The sequence below is a fragment of the Ylistrum balloti genome, unplaced genomic scaffold (assembly GCF_031769215.1).
Source record: "Ylistrum balloti isolate Yb309-2 unplaced genomic scaffold, AGI_CSIRO_Ybal_v1 Utg369852, whole genome shotgun sequence".
NCBI lineage: Eukaryota > Metazoa > Mollusca > Bivalvia > Pectinida > Pectinidae > Ylistrum > Ylistrum balloti.
In genome coordinates, this window is record NW_026782004.1 from 1,368,349 (window position 1) to 1,391,870 (window position 23,522).

General features: G+C 35.5%; 1 protein-coding gene across 1 annotated transcript in view; it reads right to left on the minus strand.

Moving 5' to 3' along the window:
• Nucleotides 1-11,219, minus strand: part of LOC132545708 (protocadherin Fat 4-like) — a 53,270-nt gene extending 42,051 nt beyond the window's left edge. The window contains exons 1-15 of the mRNA XM_060209397.1: nt 11,162-11,219; nt 10,063-10,137; nt 9,676-9,812; nt 8,522-8,608; nt 8,172-8,255; nt 7,198-7,341; nt 6,665-6,781; nt 5,898-5,985; nt 5,529-5,635; nt 4,648-4,824; nt 3,701-3,841; nt 3,173-3,331; nt 2,858-3,057; nt 2,046-2,175; nt 33-118 (exon numbers count right to left, since the gene is read on the minus strand). Coding sequence (XP_060065380.1) covers nt 33-118; nt 2,046-2,175; nt 2,858-3,057; nt 3,173-3,331; nt 3,701-3,841; nt 4,648-4,824; nt 5,529-5,635; nt 5,898-5,985; nt 6,665-6,781; nt 7,198-7,341; nt 8,172-8,255; nt 8,522-8,608; nt 9,676-9,812; nt 10,063-10,137; nt 11,162-11,219 — 1,790 coding nt within the window. The remainder of the gene's footprint in view (nt 1-32; nt 119-2,045; nt 2,176-2,857; nt 3,058-3,172; nt 3,332-3,700; nt 3,842-4,647; nt 4,825-5,528; nt 5,636-5,897; nt 5,986-6,664; nt 6,782-7,197; nt 7,342-8,171; nt 8,256-8,521; nt 8,609-9,675; nt 9,813-10,062; nt 10,138-11,161) is intronic.
• Between the last annotated feature and the right edge of the window lie 12,303 nt (nt 11,220-23,522).

Here is a 23,522-nt window from a genome sequence, read left to right on the forward strand (position 1 = left end):
TATAACGTTGGACGAACATATTGAATACTTACCTTCTGGAGTCAATTTTGTGGAGTGTAAAATCCAACACATTGGAAAGCATGAACGTAAGATGATCACTTGGGTCCTCGTCATAAGCCTGGGTACATCAGAAAGTAAAATATAAGTCACGATGTCTTACAAAGAAGGTTGTAGTCGGTGTGTCGCCAATTGAATACGGGATATCAGGATGACACTAGTCATATACAGAGCTATAGGGTTTATTCATTTTATCAAATGACGTTGGTATTGTCGCAAGTCACATACAGGATGGCACCAAACAATCAATAAATAATTGTCTGATGCTGTTATTAAGTATATTGTTGATACAGAAAAACTTTAATGTCAAACTAAATATCTACCGACATGAGTTGAAATTATAGAAAAAATCTAAAACTAAGACAAATAGCAATTGGAAAAAATTGAGATCCTTCCAAAGTCATAGTAAATTAAACTTTTGTTAGTAAAGATATATGCTGGTTAATTGTTATTTACTTTTCCCACTTTTCCCCATTATTATTTGTTCTTTTTTAATTATTCCCAATATTTCAGTTATCTTCATATAAGGAAACAGCTCTGATCAGTTCTTTATCTTGGTCTGAATATCCTTTTTATTTAGAATAATAATCCTTTGATATAAGAAAAATGTGCTTTATGTGTACCTCCTCCTTTACTGAAGTGGGAGAGGTCTAACTTTTATAGCACGGACATTCTGGCCGAAACCCCATTTATATGGGAGAGAAAGTGCATGTAATACACATTAAATATCATGAGATATAGTAAACTGAAAAGCTGGTAAATTGTTAATCTCTTCTTATAATCATAACATAAAAGTATAAAAATAAATAACAAAGTTGTCTCCCATAATTTAAAATTGATAAGTCTGTCAACACAAAAGTTATGATTGTATGTATGAAATAATTATGTACGTACGTATGTATGTTTATGGTGTAATATTTTTATGTCTTTCCACCCTGTTGTATTTAGAGAAGACATATATAGGCTTTAGCCTGCAGTCTTATCCTATTGATTGTTTATACCAATAAACTATTCTAAAATGAAACACACGATGTCGGGGTATCACCAGACATATAGAGGATGTCAGGGTATCACAAAATAAATACAGGATATTAAATGTCATCTAATTAAAAGGCTTCGGGTACGGTACTGTTATTGGAATACATGATGTTGAGGTGTCACCAGAAAAATACAGGATGTCAGATGTCAGGGTTTTGTCAGACAAATACAGGGCATTGGGGCATCGCCAGTGGAATACAAATTGCCAATGTGTCACCAAACAAATGCAGAACTTCGTGTTGTCTCCGGTGGAACAAAGGACATCAGTGTGTCACTTGACAAATGCACGACTTTGGAGGTATTGTCAGTGTAATGTATCATGGCGGTATGTCACAAGATAAATGTAGGGTTCCTTATTTTAACTAGTGGAACATAGGATGTCAGACAAATATATAACGTTGAGATCTAAAATTACAAAAAAAACCTACAGAAAGTCAGTGTGTAACCAGACAAATAAGTGCTTTGGAGGAACGCCAGTGGAAGACAATGTGACGTCAATGTGTCACTAGACAGACAACAGCTTCGTAACGTCAAGGTTTGATCAGAGATATTCATGGATTCGGGGTATCGCAAGAAGAATACTAAGTGACACTAGACAAATACAGGATGACTGGGTGTCATCACACAAATACAAGATGTCGGGATGTCGTCAGTCAAAAACAGAACGGTGGGAAGATCTCGCAATATTAGTTTTATGCGTTAGAGTATGTACACATCTATATACGTTTTCAACATGTGATTTAATAGATGTTTTGCTGTATCTACAAAACATTCCGTACACTACTAGCCTATAGGCCTACCCTGTATCAGATTAGTGAAAAAGCATTGAGAATTGGAAAAGAAAACTACATTGTTTATTAGCAAAAGAAGGAACCTAGAACATCAACCATTATACAAACAATACATACTCTCACATTAGTGATGAAGCATTATATTACACACAAACTTACCTGAACCCAGAGGACATCACTGTTTATATCAATATCTTCTTTGATGGATACATTTGGTGTCATATTCACAAAAACAGGTGCGTTTACGTTAACATCTAGTACGCGTACGTTCACTTGAACTGACGATTGTCTGTAACATAGAAGTTGAACTTGTGGTTTAATGCCAATGAAGAGCATCGCATTAAGAAGACATGGCAAGACATGAAATTAAATATCAAAGATCTCTAAAAATACAGTAAGTGTATGTCATGATTAAGTCAAACCTGTACTCATTCGTTGTCCTGAATACTTTTTTTTTTAATTTTTTCTGTCAGTTCAACAACACAGGTGACGACCTCTTTCAGCACATCTATGTTGTTGCCTTTACACATTTTTTCCCATATTGTATTGTACTTGTGTTATCTTTATGTACAAAATATTTCCAAAATAAACGATAAAACGAGGCTTGGCGAGTTGTATAAATATCATAAATGAATGGAATAAATTTGCCTTTAGCGTAACTGTACCTGAAATAGGATAAATCGCAGATTTTTTGACGCAGCATTGGTTTAAATGGCACATACATAATGAGAGTTATGTTACATGTATAATATAACCTAGGTATACCACTAGAGTTTCTGTGAGATATTCTTATATCTAAATATTCCGTCAAAATGACGACATTAGACAAAACGTTGCTAAAGTAGTGAAAGAATCACACGAGATATCTTATAGTCTTTATTTTTAAATATCATCAAAGGCTACCTATGTTATTACTAAAAACTTTATATATGAATATTAGAACAGATTTATCATATATGACTTATATCTACCTTCTGTAAGGTGAAGCTGCCATGTCACTCGCTACTACCGTGAACCTGTATTCGGGTTCGAAGGTAGAATTTAATGCTGCTACAGCCTCAATCAAGCCAGACCCATTTTGATCTCTAATGGCAAAACGATGGGATTCCTTTCCTTCTAAATGATACCTAACAACACCATTGTTTGACTCATCTTTGTCAGTAGCCAGGACCTTCAACATAAAACAATTTTGTAAGCCAAAGTTGCTTTCTCTGTCCATTTGGATATGAAATCATCATTGTTTGCATATAAATGTAAAACTGTATCATTCGGACCAGGTTTCATACCGTGCCGACTTGTCCTGGTATTGACAGGGTCTTGTTGACGGTAAACGTGTAGTTAGGATGGGAAAACTTCGGGCTGTTGTCATTTTCGTCCAGTAAGGTGATGGTCACGTCCACCGCGTTACTTTTTATACTGCTGTTCCGGATGGACACTGCAAATACCTGTAATACCATACCACGATCTTCAAAAATAATTTTCACAATTGTATTTCACTGATTAAACGATAATTAGCAGAAATCAACTAAATGATAATATACACTTGAGCTGTAGTGTATATTTCTACTGCAGTTTAATTTGTTACAAATTATCTGTGGTGTTTTTGATAACAATATTAATGGCATTTGTTAATCACCATAAAATGCGTAATGATACAATATACATCGTAACAGTTTGATCATAATGTTCCGTCCAAAGGGGATCATAGTTAGGAGAGGTAACATGTAAAATATACATCTAACAAGATTGTAATCGCCAAACAAAACACTAAAATGTGACGTTCATATCGATATATACATCATAGTGTCTCTTACCTTCAACGTCCACTTTGCGCAGGTCTCTCGATCTAGAACGGTGCTGTTTTTAACAGTCAAAATTCCAGTTCGGTTGTCAATTTCGAACCCCCCGGGATTAACATGATTTTCAATCTTGTACTGGAATTTAGCATTTTCTCCCTGTTTTTAAAGACAAACAATGAAAGATTAAGAAGATAAAGATATAACAAGGGGCGAATGATACTGGAAACAAACACAGCTATAGCCAAAAATGTTACTGAATATAGATACGGCTATCATCGATTTAGCTAAATGTTTCACTTCTGCCTGCGATGTAGTTACATTGAAGGTGTTATTGCACAGAGACACAAATACCAGCGATAAAGTTGAATTTCCAGACACAGCTACCAATCATATAATCCTTTTTTATTGATAATTATGACATATTACGAAATCAGCTCGAGACAACATGTATCAATGTTGAATGTCAGTTTTCGAGGATCGGGTGTCACAAATTTGTTTAGAATTTTTCGGTACAAAATACAAATTAAGTGTATCTTTTCTTTTTCTTGTCGTTACAATGTTTTATCAAGAGTCAACATTAAATTTTTAACTACAATACAAAATGAACATTTTATTGTTTATTTATTCTTGTTGCAAAATAAACACTACGTTCATTAGAAAAAGTATATCGTGTTTTTAACCAGTAAAAGAATATGGTGAAATTATGCTATCTGATAGTAAGTCGTGGATGAATTCCTGTAGATCAGACATAGTAACGTGAGTTCTAGCTACACATAATAACAGTAAAAAAAATGCCAGAGGTATTTCTATCAGACGGTACATTGATATGAATAAAAGTCATGACTTTGGCGAGAATGTCTGCTGCCATCAATTAATCTTTTTTCACCATTAATTACACATATGCATGAATGGGTTCTAGTTCGCTCTCCGTCTCCATGGTCTCACATCCGTGTTAGTCCTACCTCATCCGCGTCTGTTGCAGTCACAGCGAGGACAGTGACACCCTTGGGAGTATTTTCCGGGATACTGGCTTTAAACATAGTCGATGTTATCACAGGTGGGTTGTCGTCCACATCCGATACCGTCAAGTTCAGTGTGGTCACATCTATCCGCAAATCTGGTTGGTCTACCTGGTACGCCTAACAAAATAGTAATATGAACTGTCTATAATATAGCACAGAACTTAATTTGATTTAAGAACAGAAACGTTTCTCACACCGACACATCATATAACGCCTTCTGATGATCCTTTACGAGAGATCATGATGTACATGTATACCCCAAAAATATTTTCATGTGTCGTTTTGAAAATGAGTGTTTTAATTCATGTTTTTGCTTGTCATCTTAAACGTTTTCAAAATATGAGCACAAAGTAACCGTGGCATGTGCTAGTAATACGAATACCTCAATATGAATGAGTATACAAGAATGTGTCTGCATGACAAATTTTCACTACAGTGAAACCCCTTTAAACCACCAATATGTACATGTAGTCAAAAGACAGGATGATTTTTTTTCACGTTTCTATTATGTCTTATCTTGACAAAAAAACAGGGAAGTGTATTCTGTCCTCCTAGCCTCGTGTCTGCTACATCTTATCTTGACTAGAAACAGGAAAGTATAGTTTGTCCTCCTAACCTCGTGTCTGCTACATCTTATCTTGACTAGAAACAGGGAAGTCTATTATGTCCTCCTAACCACCATGTGTGATATGTCTTATCTTGACAAAAAACAGGGAAGTGTATTCTGTCTTCCTAACCTCGTGTCTGCTATATCTTATTTTGACTAGAAACAGGAAATTGTATTATGTCCTTCTGACACCGCTGTGCCTGCGTTCGCTTACCTTGACTAGGATCAAGTAATTTTTACATGTCTCTCTGTCTAATTTTCCATTAACAATCACTTTTCCTGTTCCATTGTTTACATGAAATAGCGATGTTTCCGGGAATACTGTAAGTGGACGAACATATGAACTCAGAAAACAAACTTGATTAAGAACTATTTCCCGTAAAATCGAAAGATCAAGCGAACTGAAATAGTTATCAATTAACGAAATATTAATGAATTTTTTATTAAAATATCAGAACAGCGATATGTATATATTGAGATATATGATTAGGTTGCTTAATGTCTAATGATGTCTTCAAACTAATAACATTTATAAGATTATAAGATTATAAAATTTTAGCTTTATATATTGTTCGACATTTACCTCTGATCAAGGAATAGTTAATGGTACTTTTCTGTGACTTATCTCCGTCCACAGCCACCATCTGGATAATTTCCTCCTGGTTGTACATCTACAAAATAATAATTGATTGTACAATTTTTTTACATATGTATATTATATGACACTGTTTTAAGCTCATAATGTTGCACATTAATTAGAACAGCAGTTTCTCTAGGACAGATCAAGAACAATATCAGTCACTTCACCGCTTTGTTTGCTTTTCATAGCCTGTGCTTTTTATGTCTGCTATCGTTATAAGCTGTTCCCATTCATAAACAAGAAATGATGCTCGGGCCCGCAATACACTAGATTTAGGTAATTAAGAAATTTTAGACATTGCGTTCTTGTCTGAATTTTAGTGAACGCATGCTCGGACAGGCTGATATCGGTGCAAAATGGTCAGTGGACATTTGAATAATATACATATAATGTTAGCCTATGGTATGAATGAAAGTGTAACTATACACAGAACAAACGACCTAAAGAAGAACAACTTTAACTTTGTCAATGTGAAAGAGTTAACTTAGCAATCAGGTGTATTTTCACTTTCTTAAAGATAAAATTAAATACGAACGACATCAGAAAGAAGAGCACTTGCCTCGATTTATATCACGTGATACATATTTTCTCTTACAGCTCATCATAAAAATGCATATCAGTGCATGTTTTAAGAAAAATATTTCGGTAAAGTGTGTTATATGCGGTGTAACAATAATGAAAATCCAGCGTTCCTAGATAGGATAACCCACCGCTTCAGGTTTGGTTAGTACATATCCATTAGGGTTTTGAAACTTTGGAGGAAGATCGTCTACATCCATGACATTGACAATGACTGTAGCAGAAGACGATATGTTCGTGCCATCGATCTACAACATATAAGTCAAATGGTAATTTGTTATATAAACATACAGATAAATAAATCCAAGATTAATTACATGTTATAGATAATAATATCATGGAATAAAGATATAAATGCATAATGTAATATTATTAGATATATGTATTGATATTATGTTATACAAACATATAATTCACAGTCAAGTGGCAATTGCCAAATACAGTAGTCTTCTGTAATAAAACATGTAATGTTAGTGTATAATACAGTGTATAATATATCATAGATTAATGTAATATTTGGAGGCGTATAAGCCCAAAAAATCAATGAATTTCATAATTTTCATATTTGATTTTTTATGGACGTATAAAGAGGTATCTTCTGTCCCATAGGCAATGTTTATTAAGTCTAACTTTAGAAAGGAAAAAACAGCGAAGGAGTTTTTACCCTTGCAGTGACTGTCAATGTGTACTGGGTAGTAGTCTCGTAGTCCAATAGGTCTGGTTTGTGTATTGATATCACAGCGGTACGGTACCTTTCCACTACACCGTTCGGAGGCCAGTCAACGCTGAAGGGTGTGTTATTCTTAGTCTGAAACACACATAACCACATCAACTTAGTGCCGTATGAAACAATTAGAAATACCTTGTCTTTACAAAAACGTAATGTTGGTTAGTAAAGTTACATACACTTGTCTATCACACACACGCTTTTGTCAATATAGTAACCAAGTGACTGTATGTTGTTTATTGTATATACTTGATGATTCGGAAACTGCAAGTTCATGGTTTTAAACTTTCGGACAAATAACTATTAACAAATATGAAAACCTTTCCATGGTATATTCTTTCAAACATTTATGTAAATACGAATTAAAAACTCGTAATAACTCAGACTTGTTAAACATAACACTGTTTTTGTTTGCTTTTGGTTGTTAAGCGTGAAATTCATATATCAATGAAGTAATCACTTAACAAAACATCCCCTGAGTATGTGACCTGTGTCACCTGACTTATATTGTGGTCAGGTTGTTAATTCTAAAACATTGATATTTCAAACAAATTGATGTCTTTGTAAAATGATTTTAACATTGTTTTAACATCAAATTTATTTTAAAGTATGAACAACGTATTACCCGTGCCAATTTAGAAGCCGACAAGATCATTCAAGATTGATCAAGAGATACACATTATTACAAATGCACCCCAAATAATTACGAACTTCTATTATCATATTTAAGAGACAGGACACCTGGACATCGAGGTATCAAGGAAGCTAAATTATTATACATCATTTTTCATAGCTAATGAATGGGTGTGATGATTACGTCATAATCAAACCTAACACTTGTTCCGATACCGATTTAGATGATGGTGTACTTTCCGGAAAAAGAAAACTTCACATCAATATAAACTACTTACAAGAGTGAAAAGAACAAACGTAGATGGTTCAATTTCTGTGGCGGTAACATGGAGTGTGCCAACTTTAGTGCCTTGTGGAGAATTCTGGAAGAAACGGGAAAACCTCGAAAATTACATCGGTGCAGTATAACTTGAGGTTTTAGTTCATGTAATAGTAGTACAGAAATAAATACCTATAATATAATGTATTCTTGGAAAACAGAATATTGGGCACACAATCACATTTGAAACGAAATCAATGATCAAGAAATAATCAAAGACATATTTCATTTTTTTTCTTTAAATGGAAAATGCTACATAATACAACTCATTTATATATACATCTTCTGATTAATAGCATCTGTACATACCTCCGGTATATTAAAGTATGTGATATTACTCCCTCCGAAAACTGGTGGAGTTTCTATCTGATTACCCACTATAATGTTTAACGAGCCCTGAAAATAAAGCGTTTTATGTTTAAAAACAAGATGTATAGATATATTAATTGTTTGTGATACTAATCTAACGATTCGAGATAACAAAGTTTTACATTTATTAATTTCATAATATTTCAATTAACATTATCATGAGTACTTATTTAGTTTTAGAGATTTTGCTGTGTCATTAACTTATTTTTGAGGTGAGTTTAGAATGGCATTATCATAGAATATCCTGTATATATTACTCAAAAGGGATGTGTTCACTTGAGTACACTGATAGAATACCGAGAGAGCAGATCATTAAAACAAATAATGAAGCAAACCTCCACGCGGTGTCCGTCGATGGAAATACATGTAAAATGTATGATTTTCACTTTTGTCTGTAATAATAAAAAATACGATATATTAAAATGTTTTGTTTGTTGGTTGATAAGTTGTTTTCTCCTGTTCCTACTGCTAGGCGACTTATTGACAAATTCCAGTAGTCTGGCGACATGAGTAATCGTGATGTAAAAGCATTCTTATGCATACAACATCTCATGACGGTTTAGCCTGGCAGCCCTAGTAAGACTGCTATTTACACAATATACTCCACCAGCACCATAATGTGTGTAATTGGTATTTGGGGGTTATTTTACTAATTATTAAAACACCAAAAACAAAACCAAAAAAATAAAATAATAAAAAAATGTCTAGTACACGTTTAACCGTCCCTCAATCTCTGGACTATATACATCTGATATAATGTAATAATGTAACTCAGCAAGTGTTCTGTATTTGAAACCTTGAAGCTTTATCAAATGTGATTATTCACAAATTCTGTTTTACATGTATAATCAAGAAATTCTTAACTGTATCTAAAACAATATTAAAGATAGAAAACATGTCAGTGTATATGATATGGTATTTTTACGATACGAAGTACACATATCAAATGCACACCGGTGGTGCATTATGTTTACGAATACACATGGTATGTTGAATACTATTTATGTTCGTCAAACGTTTACCTCCTGTTGTTTTAGAATGCATTACTTTAATACCAACAGCTATTAAACATCCAAGTAACAGAATAATCTAACCTGTAGTGTTTCGAAGTCGTAAGGTGTCTGCACTGTGACAGCAAACTCTCCAAGTCCCTTCGAACGCACCTTAAGGTATGATTCTGTCCTGGAAAGTGTTATATTTGTTATATTCTTAAAGATGATCACCTCCGTTCCTGCAAGGATATTCATACCGCAAATACAATATATTATCAAGTAAAAAAAATATCGGTGTTCAATTTGCTTAATCTCAATAGATTATGCGACAGATTGTCATGTAAATAATTAAGCTTAAACTGAAAAATTAATTAGTCCAGGTATTTCAAACAGATACAAATATTATGAAGAGTCAATGCTTGAAAAAATAATTTTCTTTACCATTTTAAACATTACGATGATCAACAATTGTCATTGTAACATACAAACCTGTAGGTAGATTCTCCAGCACGGTGTGCTGGTTTGGGCCGCCAGGGTTTGGACACCCCGTTACCGTATCTACAGCTGTAACATCAACAATGGATATTACTGACAGGAGATATTCATAACGTTATAAGAACCCTACAACTTACCGCGATGTCATAGAACATACGACTGACTATCTATAAATGTTTTATAGGAAAGATAGACCATCTTATGTTTAAACCTAATGAGAATGGTATTGGGATAATGATTCGATAGCTGACATCCTGCCACTTTTCTCCTAGAATTAGCTATTAACACATTAACAGCTAAGGATTAACACATTAACAATTTACGATTAACACATTAACAATTAATGATAAACTCATAAACAATTAAGGATTTTCACATTAACAGTTAACGATAATCACATTAACAGTTAAGGACCAACACATTAACAATTAAGGATTAACACATTAACATTTAACGATCAACACATTAACAATTAAGGATTGACACATTAACAATGAATGATTAACACATTAACAATTAAGGATTAACTCATTAACAATTAATTATTATCTCATTAGCAATTAAAGATTAACACATTAAGAAGCAATGATTAACACATCAAGAATTAATGACTTGCACATTAGCAATTACCGATTAATACATTTACAATTAACGATTCCATCGAAAGCAATACTGACAGTTTTAGAGGTGACTTCTCCCGCTTACTCATTTCATTATATATACATACAGTGGTTTGAGGCGTGTACTAGCTGTTTACTAGTTATGACTGTGTCACATTTTTTCTATAAAAGTCTTTTACGTATTTCCGTCTTTGATTTGTTCACTTTGCCTCCCAAGGTTTTTTATTGTGCCTTCTATTAATAATTATGGGTTCTTTTTTCATTCATCTTATCGCTTTCTCACTGACAAGTTGTCGCAAACCAAAGGTACCAGTTTTCAATATTTCAACTGACTTTATATTTACAAGGTGTGTCAACCAGCAAATTAACACTAGTATTTGTTTTGTGTTTTTTACTGCTTTGCCTCGATGTAGACAGATATTACCTGTTGTATAAACATTTGTTAGTTTGCAATCATTCGGACACATATTTACCTTCAACACCGCATACGCAGAGTAGATATAGCAACAGCACGTGTAAGAATGACGTCATGTCGGCGTATAACGCCTGATCAACAACCCCCTGTAGTTTAAAAGACATTGTATAAATCAAAACAATATTTGTATAATCGTGATTTAGTGTATAATGACTAATACTTAAAATAGAACAGAGAGTGACGTCAATACTCACGCATACCTTATGAATACGATGTGAAAAATATCGAACACTGGATTAAAATAATAAAGTAAGTACAATGCAAAAGATCCGACAGTGATTGTGCTGCCTGTCACATGTGATGCCTGTTCAATGGTATGCACTTGTTGTTACCAGCAAAGATGTCGGCCCGTGTGTACTCTGTCCTTGCCGATAACGATAACGGCCGTCCTATTAATACACTGTGTATCTATCACCCTTAAACACACTGATTATCTTTTCCAGGTAATAAACACTTAACTATTTCCTATAGTTTCTTTTTACTTTATCACATGACAATTATCTCGGTTTCCAAAAAATGCTCAACTTCCTGTGTCATAACAAAAATATTTCATTTCTACTCTCTCTGTATGCACCCCAATGCAAGGTATCTAAAAGTTGAACACCACTAATGTACCATTTCGGGACTATACACAGACAGAATTGTTACAGTTTAAATAACGCAAGGCCTGTATGTTACATATATACCACAAAACAATACACTTAGATAAATAATGCAGTCATTAAAAAAAAAAATTGGTACTTCAGTTTTTGGAGTTCAACTAATTATTTTAAGATTTACTTAAGCTTTACTTACATGTATATGTCTTTACTTATTTTCGTTCGGTACTAAGTAAATCAGTCATTATAAGATATAATACTTATAGTAATTACTGATGTAGGAACTTGAATTATGCAACGCTAATACTTATGTCATCGTATTTATTGTAGGAAAGAGACATGTATGTAGAAGGGATAACTTTGTGATGTATTTTGTCATGTGTGAATATAATTGTACAGCACAGGTATACAATTTCAGACTTTTCCAACTACCCCGATGTATTTTCAGTCCCAATTTTAACTTTTTTCAAAATTGAAAACAATTATATATAATTTATGTTTTTTTCTTTATCTAACATTATATAGTATCAGTTATTTAATTGTTAGTTGGTTGTTTTCCATGCAGCCCTTGAGAAACTATTCCTGAACTCCGAAGTCCTGGTCCGTCCGTTTGTTAGTAATGTTGCCTGCTTCATAAACATAGCTGATTTTACATGTAAACCATCTCATTTTTGTGAATTCTCCAACACCATTTTTCAAACTTCAAATTATCATATTCGTCCACCTCATATGGCAGAATATTTTTGATTGAAGTTCACTTTTTGAGTTCACAAATATCTGACTTATACAATTCTAATAATAAAACCACGTAAAAAACCTAATCCGAAGGAAAGTTGTAAAACCACGTAAAAAGAATAATCCGAAGGAAAGTTGTAAAACCACGTAAAAAGAATAATGAGTAAATACACGTTTTAAAAAGTAAAGATATACTGAATAACAGATTAAAAAAAAGTAAAAACAAGCAAAGAATTACTTAATAACAAGTAAAAACACTTTTTAGAAAAGTAAAGATTTAGTAAATAACAGATATCAAAGTAATATCAAGTAAGAATCAATTAATTAGAGATGAAAACACTTAATACAAAAAATAATACTTGAATTCATGTAAAAGTATCGTGGAAAGTGAAGCTACTTCTTGTAAATAAGTAAAACAATAACTGAGACAAAACAAGCATTACATACGAATGCTGAAAGTTAGTTTTGTATTTAAATAGTCAACCATCAATAAGCCATATTAGGATTAATTTTTAAAAATGACAACGTTATATACATTTTCTACTTTGAATAAGTATTCAGATTCAGTTAAAGTTTGTGATGATGATGATGATGATGATGATGATGATGATGATGATGATGGTGGTGGTGGTGGTGGTGGTGGTGGTGGTGGTGATGGTGGTTGTGGTAGTGGTGATAATGATGATGATGGTGGTGGAGGTGGTGGTGGTGATGGTGGAGGTTGTGGTGGTGGTGGTGGTGATGATGATGATGATGGTGGTGGTGGTGATGATGATGAAGGTGGTGGTGGTGGTGGTGGTCGTCGTGGTGTTGGTTGTGATGATGGTGGTGGTGGTGGTGGTGGTGGTGGTGGTAGTGGTTGTGGTAGTGGTGATAATGATGATGATGATGATGATGATGATGATGATGATGATGGTGGTGGTGGAGGTGGTGGAGGTGGTGATAATGATGGTGGTGGTGGTGATGGTAATGATGGTGGTGGTGGTGGTGGTGATGGTGATGGTGGTGGTGGTGGTAATGATGTTGGTGGTGATGTGACCTCACATTACATAACTTTATAATTACTCGTCCCATATAATGATGAAATAAACTCGATGTTTTCAAAATTAGTCAAACTGTCATAATCGGCGCTTACCGAATTAAATAATGTACAAGCATTTTTTTCTCAAATATAAAACTAACGCTGATAAGTTCTCTTTATCAACAAGCCTTCCTCATTCATATCCTACTTTATATCATCTGACACTAGAATTTGTGTTATCAGGGGATATCGTTCAAGCCACAGGATCTAATCACATTTTTGATACCCTTCTTCGCTAACTACCTTGATATATACAGTGACAGCCGATCCTCGAGGAAATATATTATGACTAGTATCTATATCTTTGCTCATTCCGGGTAACATGTGATGTGATCACACCCTACTTATTGCTATCAGAATACAGCCTATGATATCAGACTGTGTACATATACGCGTTGGACGCATAAAGCAAACAAACATTACTTCAAAGACAATTTCACAGAGCTCGATTATGTTAGCCGGAGCATTACAGTTTGTCAGTTTACAGTTTAATCGAGAATATGTAACAAATTCTCGCTGAATAATACACACTTGGCCATGATTTATTGATTATTTACTTTCGAAAAAAATAAACCTTGTCGTACTCCGTGCAATGTATCCATATGATAGGGCACCAAGCATACACCCAACGATAACGATTACCCGGATTAGACTGGGGTACAAGTTTGCTTTGATACATAAATAAGCATTTGCAAGTGTATACCTGGTAAATAATACACGTGTTCATTTTGTGTCTAAAAATTTACCATCGAAAACTGACAAATGCTGAATGATTGAAATATGGAAAGCTCCTGGAATAGTTCAAGGTATTATGACATACAGATATATAGCTGCACTTTTTAATATGCCAGTCAGACATATTGAGGAGTGTCTCGGGTATGACAGACCTCGGAAGACTACAGACTTCTGTGTAGATATGGAGGTCGAGTCTCATTCAAAATTGCCAACAGACTCGGGTTATCCGCCGTACCGTCAACAGACTTTTGAATACTGAGCAATTTCGCACTCACCGATCAGTAAAGCGTCCTCTGATGACTGGAAGGCACAAACAAGACTGCCATGGGCATTTGATCACTGAACATTGACTATTACGTATTGGCATGCAGTCAGAACCAAATTGTCTGGTTACGGCAGCTTTGGGTGGTTGTGATGTTACTGTTTGGGGATGTTTTTCTCTAAGCTCCTAACGTCGCTTACATGCCCTTTATGGAACTTTAAACCGTGATCAGATCCTTCGACCTTTAGTTGTTCCACATTTTAATGCCAATCCATTGGCAGATTGGCCTTTCCTAACGGATGGCAATGCAAAACTACTCACAATCAATCTTCTTGTCCAATTAACATGGCGTATCTGTTAATCAATATTTTGAAATAAATTTTTTTCTAAACTATTTGAGCTCATGTTTTTAATATGATACAGCACTTCCGGTTCTGTAAATTGCTTTTCCTATCGACTGTGTTTAGCTTCGGTTTCGTTGGGTGCCTTATTAAACAGCATTCCTATATATTCTGTTGTCATCGAATATTTTTCTTAAAAGCACTTTACAAAATTAAGCCAATATTAGGTATGGGTTTCCCTGTACATATCCTTTCTACGAATGTAACAGAAAAAAAGTACATTCTTTCATACGATTAAAATTTGTCTGATTTATTCAAACCACATATTACATTATGTACAAAAGTGATGAATCCTCTTCCCTTGATACTACATAATGAAATTTAATGGCATATTTCTGGTACACTATTCATATTCTTTCACTAGTCTCGGATAGCGAGGTGCACAATTCGTTTAAAACCCTTAGTGTCCATAAGACTGTACTGCTGCCGAAATGACCTGTGATACTCTAACTGTTCTATCTGCAATCTGGTCATTTGTCTTATCAAAGCGCGTTTTAGTCATCGAAACTTCATGCATAACTTTGTAATTTCTAATCAAATTTTGATAAAGGAGCATGACATGCGATGATCCTCCCTTGTGCTGTTTAGTGAGACATTCATCAGGTACTACACGACGACTCAATTTAAAATGGCGGTGGCTGTTAACAGGGGTGATAATCCAAACAAGTTCTGTGTGGGGTCGTAGGTAAACCTAACCGTTACATTGTGATCGGATTAAAAAAATATCAGTAAACGAACAGGTTTTGTTACTCTCTTTGTACATTTTTAAACGGTTCACTGTATTTTCTCTCATATGGCAAACGAAAAAAGCGTGCAAAGCCAAGGTACGAGGGCTGATTGATAAGTTGTAATTCTCACATTTCAGGGTTTGACTTTTGGTGGACATACTGCATTATTTGTCATCATTATACCGTTCAGTATCTATACAATTTTGCCAGCGATGTGTAAGGGCTTCAATGCCACTTTTAAAGATGTCCTCCACTTTTTTACACGACGTCATTAGTCAATCAATCCAAAGCCGCAATTGTTATTGGTAGACATGGCAATGGCAGACTTGTGAACAGTGACATTGTCCTGATGGAACAACACACCTATACGGAGGTTTCCGCGGCGCTTGAGATTAATATTTTCTTTTAACTATCCCTTTTGCAGATAATGTATCATCAGAATATCATCACCATAACAGAAAATCGAGACCATAACCTTACCTACTGATGGAGTAGTCATTGATGGACCCAAGTTTCATCCATAGTCACAAACCTCTGCAGTATGTTAGCAGAACCTACCTCTCAAAAGTTCAGATTATCATGTAACAAAAACCACCTGTTATGCTTCTGATCAACTGTCAGCAGTCTTGGTACCCAACGGGTGTTGTAAGTAGTGATGTGTAAAGCAAATGTTCTTCTAATGATGGCCGACATTGAGCTTGTGCATCTCCCCTTCTAGATTTTGATATTTCTTTCCATCTTTTTGGATTTTAATCCGACGCCTCCTAGGTTTCAAAAGTCCTTAGCATCACTGAGAAGTACTAAAGGGGACGTAACAGGTGTACGATGCAGTCTAATCGATAGTTTGACTCTACCTAATCTTATTCTAAGTCCTTAATATATGGTGTTTTTCACTGTTGTACAATATTTAACTGTCTTGTATTAATATACACAAAAAGTGTATGTATATCAAAATTGTATGTATTACAGTTCAAATTTTTGTCAAGTACCAGTCCATTATGGTTTCAGACCTCCTTTCGTCTTGTTGAAGTAGAAGTTGGTTGGATTTGACGATATATCGTTTAGATCGATAGTTACCTAATTATTGCGGACCTCCTTTTGTTCTACTGGTACAGGTCCTATTTTGTTGACTGTTAAAAAAATACGGTTAAAAATCGTCTCAGCCTGCTCTTGGAGATTAATTTACCTTTCAATGAAGTGCTTGTATAATATCTTTTTTCTCTTTCTTCTTTATATATCAGGACAGTCCATTTTGCTTTGACCATATATGCAGTATTCCATGTTTTATGACGTTATTTGCTCAGAGCTTAATGCCAAATCCATTATCAAACATGGAATAAAAAACAAAAGTGTTAACTACAAAGGTATAGGAATAAAATCCACCTATAATTCATTAAGACGTGAATAGAATGGAAAACTCTGGGAATTCTAATGCAACGAAACCCTTCTGATTTGTCAAAACAAAGAACGACGGATGATTTTTATGACTACCATGATCTTATATCCAATTGAATATTTCTACATCATCTATTACAATGCATTGGTCACTTACAGTACATAATTAGAATTTTTGTTAAAACATACATATGTAAACACTCCTTAAATACTCCTTAAGCATCATACGTCATATGTTACCTAATCAGTGCACACTATCCAGAGGACCTAACCTAACTACATGTTAGACTATCTACAATCTAAATAGATCGCATCTCATCTTCAACCTTTCAAAACATTGATACACATGGTTTAGACGTGATGTACATATCAATGTGCAACTTATATCAAAGTGATTAATTTGTAGATATTTTACATTCTGATAAAGTCACATTATTATGTAAACAGCAATACTGGTTCAATGTAACAGAAGCGTCGCCCTTCCTCTAATTCATGGAATAGATATTGTTCATAGACAACAAATATAACCAAAATGTATCACAAAAGTAACTTACTCACTACTGAGATTGAATTAAAATTCATACCCAAATTCGATCGTCCTTCCATATTCACACGTTATGTCATCTGCTGGGCATGGCTACAATTTACAACTGTGACGCCAAAACACACGTGTCGTAACCTAGAACACACTTGTTGGTCTCCTGTCTGTCGACACTCTTGTACCTGTGTGTACTGCTCAAAAGACACATGATTGCCATTAACCGGCAGTAAAATCAATATTAAGGTATTGAAAACAAATCACATGGCAATTCATTTTCTTCTAAATCACTAGTTCGACAAGTTGTGTGAAGTGTATCAGGGAGACGGTAGAAAGAGACTACCACAACCTTAGGTGTTGTAACATACAAACAAATGCCTAGGGTTTCAAATCTTTGATATAGTGTTTATTCTGCCAGCAGCAAATAAGGACATGCCGTATATCAAATTCATACGACGAATATTCATTGAAGAAATGAACTGTTTTCAGTTGGCATTCATCGGAATATAAACTCCATCAGGATAAAGGCCTTTATCTTATTAATATCCGTAGGCGCATGGATATCAAACGAAGACAGTTCAATGTCTAGGTTGATCATTTCCAGTCTTTGTTATAAGGGAAGGAAACCTAAATCTGTTCACATTACTCGCAATAATATATTCCTACGCTGTTGGCAGTTACTGTGCTAGTAATACACAACTGACTTTGGTCTCTGATCAGTTTGAATCGTAGGAATACTATTCAATATCAATTAAAAGAATTTATTCAGTATTCTATTGTTAACAACAGCAGAGTACTCCAACCGGCTTACAACAAAAACTATTACGTCAACCTGTATGTAAAGGATGTACAGCAGAGATACTCCTACCGGCTTACAACAAACACTATTACGTTAACCTCTACATGAAGGATGTACAGCAGAGATACTCTTACCGGCTTAAAACAAAAACTATTACGTTAACCTCTACCTGAAGGATGTACAGCAGAGATACTCCTACCGGCTTACAACAAACACTATTACGTTAACTTCTACCTGAAGGATGTACAGCAGAGATACTCCTACCAGCTTACAACAAACACTATTACGTTAACCTCTATATGAAGGATGTACAGCAGAGATACTCCTACCGGCTTACAACAAAGACTATTACGTTAACCTCTAGATGAAGGATGTACAACAAAGATTACTACGTTAACCTCTACCTGAGGGATGTACAGCAGAGTACTCCAACTGGCTTACAACAAACACTATTACGTTAACCTCTACCAGAAGGATGTACAGCAATGATACTTCTACCGGCTTACAACAAACACTATTACGTTAACCTCTACCTGAAGGATGTACAGCAGAGATACTCCTACCAGCTGAGAACAAAACCTATTACGTTAACCTCTACCTGAAGTACGTACATAAGAGATACTTCTACCAGCTTACAACAAACACTATTACGTTAACCTCTACCTGAAGGATGTACAGCAGAGATACTCCTACCGGCTTAAAACAAACACTATAACGTTAACCTCTACCTGAAGGATTTACAGCAGAGATACGACTACCGGCTTACAACAAAACTATTACGTTAACCTCTATATAAAGGATGTACAGCAGAGATACTCCTACCGGCTTACAACAAACACTATTACGTTAACCTCTATATGAAGGATGTACAGCAGAGATACTCCTACCAGCTTACAACAAACACTATTACGTTAACCTCTACATGAGGGATGTACAGCAGAGTACTCCTACCAGCTTACAACAGAGACTTATACGTTAACCTCTATATGAAGGATGTACAGCAGATATACTCCTACCAGCTTACAACAAAGACTATTACGTTAACCTCTATATGAAGGATGTACAGCAGAGATACTCCTACCAGCTGAGAACAAAACCTATTACGTTAACCTCTACCTGAAGTACGCACAGCAGAGATACTCCTACCGGCTTAAAACAAAAACTATTACGTTAACCTCTATATAAAGGATGTACAGCAGAGATACTCCTACCGGCTTACAACAAACACTGTTACGTTAACCTCTACCTGAGGGATGTACAGCAGAGTACTCCAACCGGCTTACAACAAAACACTATTACGTTAACCTCTACATGAAGGATGTACAGCAGAGATACTTCTACCAGCTTACAACAAACACTATTACGTTAACCTCTATATGAAGGATGTACAGCAGAGATACTCCTACCAGCTTACAACAAACACTATTACGTTAACCTCTATATGAAGGATGTACAGCAGAGATACTCCTACCAGCTTACAACAAACACTATTACGTTAACCTCTATATGAAGGATGTACAGCAGAGATACTCCTACCAGCTTACAACAAACACTATTACGTTAACCTCTATATGAAGGATGTACAGCAGAGATACTCCTACCAGCTTACAACAAACACTATTACGTTAACCTCTATATGAAGGATGTACAGCAGAGATACTCCTACCGGCTTACAGCAAAGACTATTACGTTAACCTCTATATGAAGGATGTACAACAAAGATTATTACGTTTACCTCTACGTGAAGGATGTACAGCAGAGATACTCCTACCAGCTGAGAACAAAACCTATTACGTTAACCTCTACCTGAAGTATGTACAGCAGAGCTACTCCTACCAGCTTACAACAAAGACTATTACGTTAACATTTATATGAACGATGTAAAGCAGTGATACTCCTACCGTCTTACAACAAAAACTATCACTTTAACCTCTACATGAAGGATGTGCAGCAGAGATACTCCTACCGGCTTACAACAAAACTATTACGTTAACCTCTACCTGAAGGATTTACAGCAGAGATACTCCTACCAGCTTACAACAAACACTATTACGTTAACCTCTATATGAAGGATGTACAGCAGAGATACTCCTACCAGCTTACAACAAACACTATTACGTTAACCTCTATATGAAGGATGTACAGCAGAGATACTCCTACCAGCTTACAACAAAGACTATTACGTTAACCTCTATATGAAGGATGTACAGCAGAGATACTCCTACCAGCTTACAACAAACACTATTACGTTAACCTCTATATGAAGGATGTACAGCAGAGATACTCCTACCAGCTTACAACAAAGACTATTACGTTAACCTCTATATGAAGGATGTACAGCAGAGATACTCCTACCAGCTTACAACAAAGACTATTACGTTAACCTCTATATGAAGGATGTACAGCAGAGATACTCCTACCAGCTTACAACAAACACTATTACGTTAACCTCTATATGAAGGATGTACAGCAGAGATACTCCTACCAGCTTACAACAAAGACTATTACGTTAACCTCTATATGAAGGATGTACAGCAGAGATACTCCTACCAGCTTACAACAAACACTATTACGTTAACCTCTATATGAAGGATGTACAGCAGAGATACTCCTACCGGCTTACAACAAAGACTATTACGTTAACCTCTATATGAAGGATGTACAACAAAGATTATTACGTTTACCTCTACGTGAAGGATGTACAGCAGAGATACTCCTACCAGCTTACAACAAACACTATTACGTTAACCTCTATATGAAGGATGTACAGCAGAGATACTCCTACCGGCTTACAACAAAGACTATTACGTTAACCTCTATATGAAGGATGTACAGCAGAGATACTCCTACCAGCTTACAACAAAAACTATTACGTTAACCTCTATATGAAGGATGTACAGCAGAGATACTCCTACCAGCTTACAACAAACACTATTACGTTAACCTCTACATGAAGGATGTACAGCAGAGATACTCCTACCGGCTTACAACAAAGACTATTACGTTAACCTCTATATGAAGGATGTACAACAAACACTATTACGTTAACCTCTATATGACGGATACAACAAACACTATTACGTTAACCTCTATGAAGGATAGCAGCAGAGTACTCCAACTGGCTTACAACAAACACTATTACGTTAACCTCTACCTGAAGGATGTACAGCAGAGATACTCCTACCAGCTGAGAACAAAACCTATTACGTTAACCTCTACCTGAAGGATTTACAGCAGAGATACTCCTACCAGCTGAGAACAAAACCTATTACGTTAACCTCTACCTGAAGTACGTACAGCAGAGATCCTCCTACCAGCTTACAACAAAGACTATTACGTTAACATTTATATGAAGGATGTACAGCAGTGATACTCCTACCGGCTTACAACAAAAACTATCACTTTAACCTCTACCTGAAGGATGTACAGCAAAGATTCTCCTACCGGCTTACAACAAAGATTATTACGTTTACCTCTACATGAGGGATGTACAGCAGAGATACTCCTACCAGCTTACAACAAACACTATTACGTTAACCTCTACATGAGGGATGTACAGCAGAGTACTCCTACCAGCTTACAACAGAGACTTTTACGTTAACCTCTATATGAAGGATGTACAGCAGAGATACTCCTACAAGCTTACAACAAAGACTATTACGTTAACCTCTATATGAAGGATGTACAGCAGAGATACTCCTACCAGCTTACAACAAACACTATTACGTTAACCTTTATATGACGGATGTACAGCAGAGATACTCCTACCAGCTTACAACAAACACTATTACGTTAACCTCTATATGAAGGATGTACAGCAGAGATACTCCTACCAGCTTACAACAAACACTATTACGTTAACCTCTATATGAAGGATGTACAGCAGAGATACTCCTACCGGCTTACAACAAAGACTATTACGTTAACCACTATATGAAGGATGTACAGCAGAGATACTCCTACCGGCTTACAACAAACACTATTACGTTAACCTCTATATGAAGGATGTACAGCAGAGATACTCCTACCAGCTTACAACAAACACTATTACGTTAACCTCTATATGAAGGATGTACAGCAGAGATACTCCTACCGGCTTACAACAAAGACTATTACGTTAACCTCTATATGAAGGATGTACAACAAAGATTATTACGTTTACCTCTACGTGAAGGATGTACAGCAGAGATACTCCTACCAGCTGAGAACAAAACCTATTACGTTAACCTCTACCTGAAGTATGTACAGCAGAGCTACTCCTACCAGCTTACAACAAAGACTATTACGTTAACATTTATATGAACGATGTAAAGCAGTGATACTCCTACCGTCTTACAACAAAAACTATCACTTTAACCTCTACATGAAGGATGTGCAGCAGAGATACTCCTACCGGCTTAAAACAAACACTATTACGTTAAACTCTACCTGAAGGATTTACAGCAGAGATACTCCTACCAGCTTACAACAAACACTATTACGTTAACCTTTATATGACGGATGTACAGCAGAGATACTCCTACCAGCTTACAACAAACACTATTACGTTAACCTCTATATGAAGGATGTACAGCAGAGATACTCCTACCAGCTTACAACAAACACTATTACGTTAACCTCTATATATACAACAAAGACTATTACGTTAACCTCTATATGAAGGATGTACAGCAGAGATACTCCTACCCGCTTACTACAAAGACTATTACGTTAACCTCTATATGAAGGATGTACAGCAGAGATACTCCTACCAGCTTACAACAAACACTATTACGTTAACCTCTATATGAAGGATGTACAGCAGAGATACTCCTACCAGCTTACAACAAACACTATTACGTTAACCTCTATATGAAGGATGTACAGCAGAGATACTCCTACCGGCTTACAACAAAGACTATTACGTTAACCTCTATATGAAGGATGTACAACAAAGATTATTACGTTTACCTCTACGTGAAGGATGTACAGCAGAGATACTCCTACCAGCTTACAACAAAAACTATTACGTTAACCTCTACCTGAAGGATGTACAGCAGAGATACTCCTACCAGCTTACAACAAAGACTATTACGTTAACCTCTAT